The sequence below is a fragment of the Diaporthe batatas genome (assembly GCF_019321695.1).
Source record: "Diaporthe batatas strain CRI 302-4 chromosome Unknown Contig00007, whole genome shotgun sequence".
NCBI lineage: Eukaryota > Fungi > Ascomycota > Sordariomycetes > Diaporthales > Diaporthaceae > Diaporthe > Diaporthe batatas.
This window is the reverse complement of record NW_025408554.1, coordinates 2,139,476-2,151,592: the sequence shown is the minus strand read 5'-3', so window position 1 is coordinate 2,151,592 and position 12,117 is coordinate 2,139,476. Positions and strand designations below refer to the sequence as shown.

At 58.4% G+C, this 12,117-nt stretch overlaps 4 protein-coding genes across 4 annotated transcripts; 2 read left to right on the top strand and 2 right to left on the bottom strand.

The window, feature by feature from the left end:
* The first annotated feature begins 1,451 nt into the window (after positions 1 to 1,451).
* KVR01_007068 (uncharacterized protein) lies at positions 1,452 to 5,768 on the top strand. Its single transcript, XM_044790911.1, has 2 exons — positions 1,452 to 2,814; positions 2,889 to 5,768. Exons 1-2 carry the CDS (start codon positions 2,178 to 2,180, stop codon positions 2,996 to 2,998), a joined length of 747 nt encoding a protein of 248 aa, XP_044644499.1. The 5' UTR covers positions 1,452 to 2,177; the 3' UTR covers positions 2,999 to 5,768.
* Positions 3,629 to 5,314, bottom strand: KVR01_006757 (uncharacterized protein; the record flags this gene model as incomplete). The annotated part of the gene is made up of 2 exons (XM_044791742.1): positions 3,629 to 4,998; positions 5,056 to 5,314. The coding sequence occupies 2 exons, from the start codon at positions 5,312 to 5,314 to the stop codon at positions 3,629 to 3,631; spliced, it is 1,629 nt and encodes a 542-aa protein (XP_044644188.1).
* Positions 5,769 to 6,449: 681 nt separating the features above from the next.
* Positions 6,450 to 9,342, top strand: KVR01_007022 (tRNA dihydrouridine synthase DUS3). The gene is made up of 3 exons (XM_044791592.1): positions 6,450 to 6,829; positions 6,890 to 8,791; positions 8,854 to 9,342. Exons 1-3 carry the CDS (start codon positions 6,612 to 6,614, stop codon positions 8,936 to 8,938), a joined length of 2,205 nt encoding a protein of 734 aa, XP_044644453.1. The 5' UTR covers positions 6,450 to 6,611; the 3' UTR covers positions 8,939 to 9,342.
* On the bottom strand, positions 9,334 to 11,464 carry KVR01_006969 (uncharacterized protein). The gene is made up of 2 exons (XM_044787797.1): positions 10,605 to 11,464; positions 9,334 to 10,547 (listed from the first exon to the last, which is right to left on the bottom strand). Exons 1-2 carry the CDS (start codon positions 11,194 to 11,196, stop codon positions 9,586 to 9,588), a joined length of 1,554 nt encoding a protein of 517 aa, XP_044644400.1. The 5' UTR covers positions 11,197 to 11,464; the 3' UTR covers positions 9,334 to 9,585.
* Positions 11,465 to 12,117: the final 653 nt, after the last annotated feature.

The following is a 12,117-nucleotide window of genomic DNA, read 5'->3' as shown; positions in this document are numbered from 1 at the left end:
CGCACCCATTCAGCCATTCCGCTCCTTGCCTCCCAGGCCTCCCTGCCCCTGGTTCCTTGTGTGTGCGCGCGTGCGTATCACAAGCCAGAAGCGGCAGAAGAATGTACACTACTGTACGCCTACGCAGCGGGTGGGAACCCCAGCCCTCGCCACTCTAGTCACGATTATAGGTTTGGACCCCTATTCTGGAAAAACGTGGTCGCAACCACGCTACTCGGCGAGTTCCCGGAGCCACACTCCAGCAGTGGGATTTCTGCTTGGCAGCTTGGATGTGGGCGCCGAGACGTGTACGTAATGAGACCATAGGCCGCCCTTGTCTGGCGCCGTCCAGAATTCCTGGCCGGCAGAAGTAGCAGTCCCAACCGATGCAGCCGAGTCACGATCCATTTTTCAATGCCGCTTGCTACTATGTAGTACTAGATCCGATGCCCGAAACGATGGGCTCCGGCGGGTGGGTGGTTGGGACATGCTTGCTGCACAGAGACTGCTCCTCTTCTTTTCTTGGTAGGTTGGTGGGCTACTGTGCAGAGTCCAGACTTGGCCGCTTGGGTGCTTGGCCCTTGTTCCAAACACAAGGCCCCGGCGCCCCTGGCTGGCTGGCAGGCAGGCTGGCAGGCAGGCAGGCAGGCTGGCAGGCAGGCAGGCAGAGCGTCCTGTCGGCACTGTGGTGCCATCCTTCGAGAAGAGCGGAGGAGAGAAAGAAATGGAGAAGTGCAATGCATGTGCCGATCACCAATATGAGATGCAAGCCTGCAGGGACGAGGGAGCGATCGAGCAGGCGGCCAGGCGGCGAGAAGGCGAGAGGGTTCTGGCTGTCTGGGTGGTGGGAAAGCCCTGACCGGCCCACACGCCTGCATTGTGCTTTCGACTGACAACCGACAAGTGACAACGTGTGCCAAGCCCGCTCTGAGACCTGCAGGGTGGGACCTGGCAGCCCTGGAAGATTTTGGAAGCCTTCCAGAAAGACCCCTAGAAGGAACCACAAAAGCCAATTTCTGTACTACATGGCACGACAAGCAAGGAGACCCAGGGTGGCTGGGTGGGCAGCGGGCGCGGCGGGATCAGGAGCGGGAGACATGCTTGACATGAGACAAGGTCACGCACACGAGACGCGCACTATACACAGTCAGACAGTACCCAACGGCTGGGAACCACTGAGTGTGCCAAAGGGTTCGAGCTCGACCGCCCGGAGCCGGAGCATTGTGTGACAAGGCGGTTTGTCGATGCCATGGGGTGCCGGCCGGGCGGCCGGTGTGCGCGGCTAGAGCGTCAGGAGCGTCTGGAGTTGTCAGTGGTAGCAGTACCTAGGTACATAGCGAGGGTCCTGCAGCCCGCTTGCCCGCCAGCCTGGGTCGGGTTTCGCCACGCACCCAGTTGTACTGTGCCTCGGTACTCCGTACATCTCACCGCCGCCACGGTCCAGGTGGTTAGTAATACCCCGGCAGCTGCCCGGGCCGGCCAACACGCTCGACTACTGCCACCACCCCCGATGTCGTCGGTAGGCCTCAGGGCCTGTACCGACAGGCTGTGTTGGGGTTGTTTGCTGCGCCGGGCGGCCTTCGGAATTCGGGGACACCACACTTGCAGCGTCTGGCTGAGACTCAAAAGCTGAGACTCACAGCTGATCCTCAAAGCCCCGTTGCACGTGTGCTTGGTGTTCTTTCTGGTCGGCGTGCAGGTAGGTTGCAAACACCGAAAAGTCGAATGTTTCGGCATCCATCCCACGATAATTCGCAGGAAGCGAGGACGCCCCAGAGCGCTTGCTGTGCTGGTCAGCCGGCTTTGTCAGCCGCCCGCCCCCGCGCCCGCGCTGCTCGAGTTTGTGCGCTGGGGCTGCGGACGTAATTCGGGGTCTGGTCCGGCCTCTGACGACGGGGCCCAACTACATCATCATGTACGCTTACGGGAAAAACATGCCATGACAAGATTGTCCCGTCACCACCAAAGTCACCACCAAAGCAGGACCCGTGAGCTCAGGACCCTATATATACACACGATTACGGCAGGCGCCCACCGCCGTCACCCTCAAGGCTGCAATCGCAAAACCCCCATCCGAGCAGACACGCGCCTCGCTGGAAACCACCTCGCCCGAGACCGCACATCAGACCACTGCGCCCCTGCACCATCCCCGACAGCAACAGCCCGCTCCTCGCCTGGAACCGCAGAAACCAGCCGCGATGAAGGTCATCAGCAAAGAAGAGGAACAGGCTCACTACAATGAGGTCCTCAAGGGCGGCGCCATGGGCGGCTCTGTCGGCCTGGGCCTGGGCCTGGCCGGCGTCCTCGCCGCCTCGCGCCGCTACGCAGCCTTCCGCAGCCTGACATTGCCCTTCCGGACCTTCCTCGTCTCGTCCGCAGCCACCTTTGGCGCCATCACCACCGCCGAGCGCTACTCCATCTCCTTCCAAAAAGCAAAGGACCCAATGAACTTTTACAAGGACGAGACACAACGCATGCTCGAGTCTGCCAAGCAGTCCGGCGGCGACAAGCAGAAGTTCATGGACTGGGGGCGCGAGAACCGCTACTCCATCGTCTTCGCTTCCTGGATCGCCGCCATGGCCCTCGCGCTGACCATCGTCGGCCGTGACAAGTACCTGAGCACGTCTCAGAAGCTTGTCCAGGCCCGTGTATACGCCCAGGGCCTCACGCTGGCCGTGTTGATCGCTACCGCCGCCTTCGAGACAAGCGACGCCAAGGCCGGCAAGGGCCGCTGGGAGACCATCATGGTGGTCGACCCCAACGACCCCAAGCACGAGCACCTGATCGAGAAGAAGGTCCACAAGGAGGAGTACGAGGGTCAGGACCTCTGGAAGGGTGAGTCCCCCGTTCCCGCTTCCCCGCAAAAACTTGCACCCGGCCGTCATGCTGACAAGATGATCCTCCAACAGACATGGTCGCCGCCGAAGAGCGCCGACTGCAGCAGGTGAAGGAGAAGACGACGGCCCGCAAGGCTGAGTCCAAGGCCGCTGGCCCTGCACCCTCGAGCGCTGCCAATTGAGACCGACCATGGATGGGTCATGACTGCTGCAGCGACAAGTAGCAGAGGTGTAGAAGATATTCCAGTGTTCAACACGACCGCGAAATACGTGGGCTGTAGGACGAGGCGTCAGGTGCATTTTTGGTGGCGTCGTTTCCGCTACTGTACATTATTACAACGGCATGTGTGGTGTTTTGGACTTGCAAGTGATGAGGTTTCTGGATAAAAGTGCCCGGCGCCTACATAATACCAACTGCTTGCTTGGGACGCACAGGGCAGACAGGTCCACGAGACTTGTCAAGCCTGGCCGGACCATACATGACATCTTTATAGACAGGACATTCCTAATGTATCCTTTTCCGCAAGATAATGTGCTCCGCGCTGTGACGCCACAATGCATCCCAATCCCATCCTCTGAACGTGGGGTACATACAAATCGTTTCCTGCTGGCACTTGGGTTTTGGTTGAAACAGAGAGATGCTGATGGCATTTCCCCACGGAAAGGCGTAACCCAAAAGACAAGGCGGATGGGTATCATCGTTGCGAAGGAAGGGCATCAAAGCTAGCAAGCAGCGCTCACCTTGACTCTGACCTATGGCACTATGGCACCATCTGACTTTCGCTACGCCGCGCTCGCTTGCCCTGGTCGGCCTAGAGCTCGATCTGGAAGTGGCTGATCTGTGAATAATACGCGTGCACCGCCATCTCCAGGATCCAGACATCACCAAACACCTCGCCACCGTCAAAGCCCCCGATCGTCAACAGCCGGGAGTCATGCAGGACGGTGCCGTGGTAGCCCCTGCCGCTGGGCGGCAGCCCGTATACCCTGCGCTTGTCCCAAGTCATCTGTACCAGATTGAGCAGCAGGACGTCGTTGGAGTATTCGTTGCCGTCGTGCCCGCCGATGACGAAGAGATAGGACCCTACGATTGTCGCCGTGTGCGAGAGCCGCCTGAACGTCCCGCTCACGGGTGCAGACTTCCACGCGTGGGTCTCAATGTCGTACACCCACACGTCGTTGAAGCACTCGCCGCCGTCAGAGCCGCCAAAGATGATCAGCTTGCCGTCGACAATGTTGGCAGTGTGGTAGCCACGGGCCTTTGGCTTGGACTCCCTGCCCGGGGCCCCGCCCCCGCCCGGCGACCTGGTCTTGGAGTTGCCGGCCTCGTCTGTCGGGCTCGAGATCAGCTTCCAGCTCATCTTGGACAGGTCGCTCACGTCCAGCCTCCAGATGTCGTTGAGTGCTCGCACGCCGTCACCGCCTCCAAAGACGTAGATCCCATTCTTGTACAGACATGCTGTGTGCGCCCGTCTCTTGGAAGGCACCCGGTCGCCCAGGATCCGCGGCTTTGTCCACCTGAAGTTGACGGTGTCGAGCACATATACCTCGTTGTAGTAGGCAGGCCCGTCGCCGCCGCCAAATATGACCAATTTCTTGCCAACGGCGGTGCAGGTCATGGCGCGCAGGGGGACGGGGATGTCGCCCGACACGTATGGTTGTGACCAGTGAAAAGCGTCAGCGTCGAGGACATGAAGGTCATTAAAGCAGGCACGGCTGTCGCAGCCGCCAAAGACGTAGATGTTGCTGCCGATCATTGTCGTCGTGTGGGCCCTCAGGGCCGGGTGTGGGCGCCCTGAGACGGGGGCGCGCGACCAGTACATGCCCGAGCTGGGGGCGGGAGGAACGTGGATGGAGCTGGTGGGGGAGGCGAGAGGTGGGAATGGCTTGTAGGTGCCGGCGGCGGGGTGTTTCGAGGTGGTTGTTGCCGAGGTGCGGTGGGCGTTGGACGAGCGAGCGGTGCCGTTGGTAGCTGCGGGCGGTGCCGGCTTGCCTGCTATGGCCGACGTAGATCGCAAGGCGGGCGGGCGGGCGCCACTGGCGGAGGCATCGCCTCTCGACTCTGGCCTGCCGTCTGGTCTTTGTTCGCCGTTCTCCCGCGGCCTGTTTGCGGCCGAGGACGAGGCCGGGGCGGCGTTCCTTATGCTGACGGGGGGCGCATTCGGGGCGGGGGCAGAAGGGGCTGCGGCGGCGGACTGGGCCCTCTGTCTTATCGAGAGGTCGGAGGTGGAGGGCTTACGTCTGGACACCTGGCTCTTTGAAGAGAGGTGGCCTGGCGTATGGCTGCGCGGCACAGGAGGGGCGCGGTCCGGGGCGGACGAGTCCTGATAGCCGTCGTACCGTGGCAGGGGGGTCGGCACGTCTGCGCGCTCCGAGGAGGGGGAGGGGGAGGGAGAGTGGCCAGAGGCGGCAGCGGAGATCTTTTGGGAGCGCACAATCTTTGATCTCAGGGGCGACGTCTGTTTGTCTTCTTTGGGTCTAGCTGGTTGATCAGCCATAGTCGAGGAGCCGCCTCAGAAGACCATGCCACGGCGGCGTCAGCGGGATGAGAGCCCGAGGCTGAGGCTTGTGGTCTTGAACAACTGAGCGGGTTGCGGGGCTGTGGCAGGAACGACGTTGTGGCCGTGGTTGTGGTTGTTGTGGTGGTGGTGGTTCTGGTCCCGGTTCCGGAGGTGGGCGTGGCTACGTTTGACGATGGCGTTCTGTCTTGTTGTGGAGGATGAGGATGAGGATTGAGGGATGGGGGGAGGATGGGTTTGGGAGTGTAATGATCCCAGACTCATGCACACATGCACTTAGCCTTGGGTGCTATGCAGACGTGCAGGTGCCGTACCTACCTCTCTCTACCTGGGAACCTGCCTAGTACCTACCTAGGTAGGTAGGTACCTGGGTAGGCAGGCACATGGGGCAGGTTGGGCTGGATGGGGTCTGGTGGATGATGCCAGACCCGCCGCAGCCCTTGGGAGCTCAGTAGCAATCAGCACTCTAATTTCCTTTCCTTGCCAGAGGGCTGCAACCGATGGTGGACCTTGCAGGTGGAGGGCTTAGCGTGCCTGGCCTGCTGCACGTTTGCCTTCACACTGTCAGTCCCTCGACCAGTCACTCAGCCAAAGGCCTTTCCTTGACCGTGATGGTTTGCCGTGGCAGGAGCTGAAACCCAAGGCCGGACCTTGGGCTGCCATCCACCATCCAGGGCTGCCACCAGGCAGCTGCACAGCCTCTGCAATGACCCTGTATCAACATGTCAAATCATCGAGGCCTGTGTTGAATCAAGAAGCCAGCACATAGGGGACCATATCCTGCACACAGTGTGCGCGTGCATCTGTTTCCCCGTGGTGCGAAAGCCTGAGGGACTGGGCTTCGGCAGATCTACGCCTTGTTGCCCCAGATGTTACCGTACCGAGGGCATACGGAGTACTGCGTCACTTGTATTGCCCGGGGATCACTACTTTAGATGCCGAACCCAGGAGGCTGGGAGGCTGGGAAGCTGGGAAGCCGGTGTTGTACCTGGCACCTGCACCATGTACATTACTCAAGTACCTAGGTACCTGGGAATGGGTACAAATCAAGTGACTAGCGGTGCCAGACGTCCCGTCATTGGACGGCAGGCAATACTGAAAACTTCGATATTGATGCAGTACCTAGATGCCTACCTTTAGGTAGGTACCTACCTTGCAGCACACTTGCAGCCTACGGTGCGGTTACAAGGCCCCATCCCCCGGGGAGGACATTGTTGATTCGCTTTCCGACTAAAGGGCAACGAGACAAAACAGAACTCCCAGCCAAGCACCCACGATGGAGGCCAACGGCCAAGCCGCTGAGCCGCACGTTGGCGACCTCAACGGCATCAGCACCGACACCGAGAGGAAGAGACTTCTCGAAAGCCCAGACGAGGAGCCTGCTCCTAAGAGGGCAAAGGCCTCGGATGACAGCGCCGCTGCGAGAGACGAGGGTCCTCAGACAGAGACTGCTGTCAAGCCCTTGCCAAAGGGCACCGCCCCGGTGAAGCCTGAGTAGGCCTGACTGACCCTCGCGTGGAGGCGGAGACTAGACCCGACTGACCGTGCGCACAGGTACCTGATCAAGGTGCCCACACGGGTCTTCGACGTGGAGGAAGAAGTCGCCCCCAAGCCCGGCGGTGACGATGATGCGGCCGAGGATAGGGGTCTCGATGCCAGGGATCAGGGCGGCAGAGCCAAGAACAAGAAGCAACGTGGCGTTAACACCGAGAGGGAGTTCGGCTTCTCAAAGGACTCTCACCAACTTTGCCAGACGCGCGCCCATAGCGACGAGTTCTCCCCAAAGGAATGCAAGCATGGCGCGCGCTGCAACCGGCTCCACGATCTTCGCAAGTACCTCGCCGAAGGCAGACGTGCTGATCTCCAGGTCCTCGGCGGCAAGTGCCCCGTGTGGGAAAAGACCGGGGAGTGCCCCATGGGCTGGAAGTGCCTGTTCGTCAGGTCACACATGGCCGAGATCGCGCATGACGATGGCAGGAAGGAGCTATGCCTTGTGAAGGACTCGGGTCGTTTCCCCTCCGAGGCCCCGCCCGACGCTGACGGGTTCGCCGACGGCTTTGCGGGCATCGTGAACAACGTCCCTGCGGCCAAGAAAATCGAGCTTTCTAGGAAGAAGAAGGACTTTTCCAAATCCGACCAGTGTATCCAGTGGCAGGAAGAAGACATTAAGCTCGCTCGGAGGGTCTTCAACTCCAAGAATGAGGACGGAACACCCAAAACACAGCTAGCAAAGACACACGAGTACCGTGCTGCCTTCATAGACCCGCCCTTTAAGCCATCCGAGAAGAGAAGGATCTATTTCGGCCGCGAGACACCAGTTCTGGCACCTCTCACCACCCAGGGCAACCTCCCATTCCGTCGCCTGTGCGTCGAACTCGGGGCGGCAGCAACTTACTCAGAAATGGCCGTCGGAATGCACATCCTGCAGGGCCAACGTTCCGAATGGGCACTCCTCAAGGCTCACGAGAGCGAGACGACACCGCCCCGCCTTGGGGACGCCAGTGCTGCGCCCCCTGGGTACGACAATTCTCGCGACCTCAAGTTTGGCGCACAGATCGCCGCCAACGCCCCCTGGATTGCAATCAAGGCTACTCAGGCATTGTCCGAGTACCTTCCTCACCTTCGCCTGATAGACCTAAACTGCGGCTGTCCCATTGACAAGGTTTACAAGGAAGGCGCAGGATCTGCGCTATTGGACATGCCGTCGAAGCTGGAGCGCATGGTACGTGGCATGAATGTGGTCTCGGGAGAGGTGCCCATCACCACGAAGCTGCGGCTGGGTGTCAAGAGCGACAAGCCTACGGCTAAGAAGACTATCGAACGACTGGGGCTTGGGGTTACAGATACAAGCGACGTCCTCGGTGCCCCGGGCTGCGCCGCTATCACGCTTCACGGCCGCTCCCGCCAGCAGCGGTATCGTTCAGCCGCGGACTGGAGCTACATCGCCGAGTGTGGTGCAATGATCCAGTCTTATCGTGATAAGAAGGACGAGGTGACTGATACGGTGCGGGAGCCGGACCCAAGCACTTTGACCAATGGGGGGCGGATGTACTTTCTCGGAAATGGAGACTGCTACTCGCATGTCGATTACTTCAACGACATTCAAAATGCGCGTGTCGACTCCGTGATGATTGCCCGCGGTGCGCTCATCAAGCCCTGGATTTTTGAAGAGATCGAGAAGGGGCAGTACCTAGACAAGTCTTCGACTGAGCGACTCGGCTATGTCGAAAAGTTCGCCCGCTATGGTCTCGAAGCGTGGGGCTCCGACGAGATTGGTGTGAGCACCACGAGAAAGTTCCTGCTAGAATATTTGAGTTTCACCCACCGTTATATACCTGTGGGAATCTTGGAACATCTTCCGCCGAAGATCAACGATCGTCCGCCGGCCTTCAGGGGGCGTGATGACATGGAGTCGTTGCTTGCGAGTGACAACTATAAGGACTGGGTGAAGATTAGGTAAGCCCACCCTCAGAATGCGCCCCTTGGAATTGGTTCTGGATCGCAGCTGACTTCGACAGCGAAATGTTCCTTGGCCCGGTGCCGCAGGGCTTCAAGTTTGAACCAAAGCACAAGTCCAATGCATATGCCGAAGCTGAGGGCTAGGTTCAAGATTGCTCCCAAAACGATAGATCAAGGCTCTTGAGCCACGATGCAAAAGCTGGACCAAGGATGCGGATGTGTAAGGCAGGCAGGCGGCTGTTCATTTCAACTGCAGAACGACGGCGTGGACGCCGAGGGAACCCGAGGTGGTGCCCATTGTGAGGATTAGTGGAGCAGGTGTCTAGGTATTTTGCTGATTTCAAATGGCCTTTCGTGGCTGTGCCACCAACAATCAAGCTGATCCATGAAAGTTGGCCGCAGTTGACGGGGCTGGAAAGGCTATAAGTCCTACACATAATGCCACCTGGGCAGAAGTAACTGTTCCGCAGGAAGGCAACTATCGGACACTCAAGAGATATCGTGCAACACTGTCACTGAGGCAAAATGCAAAGAACGCATTCATGAAATGATGATTCTTTCCCTTCTTTGGGCACTGCAGCGAGAATCCAAATTGGTAGACCTGACTTGGTATTGGAATCCGGGAAGCCAGTACAAAAGTGCCATAACCGCCCTACAGAGGTATAGGTTCGCCCATTTCCCCCCGGCAGTAGCTCGACATTTGGTAAGTGTCAGCTGACATGGCCGCATGTCAATCATGCATATCGTGCCTCTGACGCCCTCTGATGATCCTCCAGAGCCTCAATGGCTGGCTACCTTGACTTGAGCTTTGTCCAGCCGCTCGTCCCGGGTGTCTTCGGGCTGGAAGCACCGTCATCCAGAGCCACTTGTGCAAAGTCCGCAACTATCGAGTCTAGATTAGCCTTCACCGTTGCAGTGGACATCACACTTTCTACGCCAAATAATCTTTGACCCGATTCGCCATGCTGCTTGCCTTCTCCTTGAACCCCTTCCTCCATGGGCTCTTCCACCGCCCAAGCGTCGTCATTCAACATCTCCCAATCGAGTCCATCTGCATCGCTCAACAATTTCTTCTTGAGGCGATCGGCCAATTTCACCGGGTTGGGAAGCTTGAATCCTCGAGTGAACTCATTGCCCTCGGCAGCCCCAAGGAAGGTGTGAACGGTTCCGTGAGAGAAGCGCCCCATCATGGGTTTCGCATTGCAGCCGAAATGGTCTTTGATCTGTTCAGGGGACTCCGGAATGTGCGTGTTGTCAGGCGACGGTGGTTGCTGGACAAGGCGAGCAGTGGGATTGTTGGCCAACTGGTTTCCGATGAGTAGATTGTACAGGTTGCGACCCATATTGCAGACATCCTCATACGACGTCTTGTCGCCTATGGGAACTCCCTGTGTGCAGCAGGCCCAAGCAATATCGTAAGCTAGCAAAACGACCCCCTCGATGAAAAGTGAATATGTAGAAGGGTCTTCTTTTGCCAGCGCCAAAAGTGGCTTGTCGATGTAGAGTGGCCGAGGCCTGGGGGTATGCTTTTGACTTTGGTCTCGCGGCTCAGATGGAGGCAACACAACGGTCCCGGGAAATGGCACCTCGCCGTGACGGTGGGAGGATGCCAGCGAGAAAATAGTTGGTTTTGGGTAGTCACGATGAGGAAGTGTAACCTCAGCCGGCAAGCGTATTGCCAAGTAATGAGAGGCCAACATAAGGATATGCGATATGTGCGCAAGGGATGTTGAGATTGCCTCCGGGGTTGCGGCTGGGAAGAAGTCAGCATTGGTGCGTTGCGCGTCCACTGGCCCACGAAGATACCCACTGATCATGCCAGGCAACTCTATCATTTCCACACCAGCCAGCTCGAATTTCACCGAATTGCCCTTCTTCACGCGGTGAAGTCCGTACAACCTCGCGGCTTCCATGCACAAGTAGCTCCTGGTGGCAGCCATACTCTCGAAGCTACGGTTCCACTTATACTTTGTCATTTGGATTGCCCTTTCGGCCTCTTCCACGTGCCTAGAACGTCTTGATTCGATACCGTTGGAAGCCTCGGCCAGATCTTCCTTTCTCCTAGTGTTCCTACTCTTGCGATCGGCAATTTCTCTTCGCGCCGCGTCAATCTCAGCGCGTAGCCTGTCTGCCTGGGAAATGATCCGACTTGTCCTATCCGCGGCCTGCGCTTCCTCGGATTTCACCCTCTGCACATAGATGGTCTTGGCGACAGCGTCGCCGCTCCAAGGAGGATTCGTGCTTGTCAGAGTGGAACCGATCTTGCCGCTGAGGGCCTCGTTCTCGATCAGTGCAGTTGCATGAGCGACGCGGCCGGCATACAGCCGGTTCCTGCAGTCAATAACGCATAGAAATGGAAGCTTTTGCGGATGGTGGGGGCGGTGACATATTTCGCAGTTCATCTTGCTGGCGAGCACCGGGCCAAAAGGGCAATTTCGGCGGGGAATGACGGCCTTGTGATCTTCCTTCTGACGCAGGGTCAAGCACAGGTGTCGGACGGCGACGTTCTGTAGACACCAGATTACACTTAGGCCTCTTTTGTTCGTATCATATTGCCCCGTATTCGAAGAGGTCGGTGTAAAGACGGGTGGCAGGGTTATGGGCTGCTGCAGTATGAGTATGAGCAGGAAGAGTGGGAGCGAAGGTGACTGACTGCCTGCCCGAGGCTGCGGGCGGCAGATGAGGTCACAGGGACATCCAGCATTCTACTCCATACCACCATGCTTTATCGGAGCTCTTATCGCAACTGATGCACTGGCGTTTGCCTAGGCAGCCAGGGCAAGCACCTTCCTGCCCTGGTGCCTACCTAGGTACCTAGGTAGGTACCTAGGTACCCCCACCTACCTGGGGCAGGCAGGAACATGCCTCCTGCAGTCTATACATAACCACCTAGGCAGTGTTGACACCACTCGTTGGGACAGCAGCAAATTCTTTGATTGAAATGTACACACCTACGGCTTGAATGAAATGTTTGGGCCTTTATCCACTGTGGAATCAACCATCTCCACCCCCGGGACTCGGCAGACGACACATTCACTTCTTGTGGATATTATTACTCCACCCGGTCTCTGAGTTTCCCAGGTGCTGATCCCGATTCTTGGAGTCAATTCAGAGCATCTTCCCCGTCACATGAGAAGCCGCTCAAGGTGAGCCCGCCCTTGGCTCCCAATTCTGAAGCAGCTTCCACCGTACGAACAGGAGTCATAGAGAGCTGGCCACCCGCTCACCACAAGTAGGTCTCCAAAGACTGGCCCCACGTTTCCCTCAGCTGCCTCAAGGAGCTGGCATGGATGGTGCAGATGGATCCACGACGCCTCCTCTGC

Excerpts from the sequence above, each read along its gene's own strand:
- KVR01_007068 (XM_044790911.1), top strand. The coding sequence starts at position 2,178 with ATGAAGGTCATCAGCAAAGAAGAGGAACAGGCTCACTACAATGAGGTC. Across the intron at positions 2,815-2,888 it reads GGGTCAGGACCTCTGGAAGG|ACATGGTCGCCGCCGAAGAG; the intron begins GTGAGTCCCCCG and ends ATCCTCCAACAG.
- KVR01_007022 (XM_044791592.1), top strand. The coding sequence starts at position 6,612 with ATGGAGGCCAACGGCCAAGCCGCTGAGCCGCACGTTGGCGACCTCAAC. Across the intron at positions 6,830-6,889 it reads ACCGCCCCGGTGAAGCCTGA|GTACCTGATCAAGGTGCCCA; the intron begins GTAGGCCTGACT and ends CCGTGCGCACAG. Across the intron at positions 8,792-8,853 it reads AAGGACTGGGTGAAGATTAG|CGAAATGTTCCTTGGCCCGG; the intron begins GTAAGCCCACCC and ends TGACTTCGACAG.
- KVR01_006969 (XM_044787797.1), bottom strand. The coding sequence starts at position 11,196 with ATGAACTGCGAAATATGTCACCGCCCCCACCATCCGCAAAAGCTTCCA. Across the intron at positions 10,548-10,604 it reads AGAGTTGCCTGGCATGATCA|CCGCAACCCCGGAGGCAATC; the intron begins GTGGGTATCTTC and ends ACTTCTTCCCAG.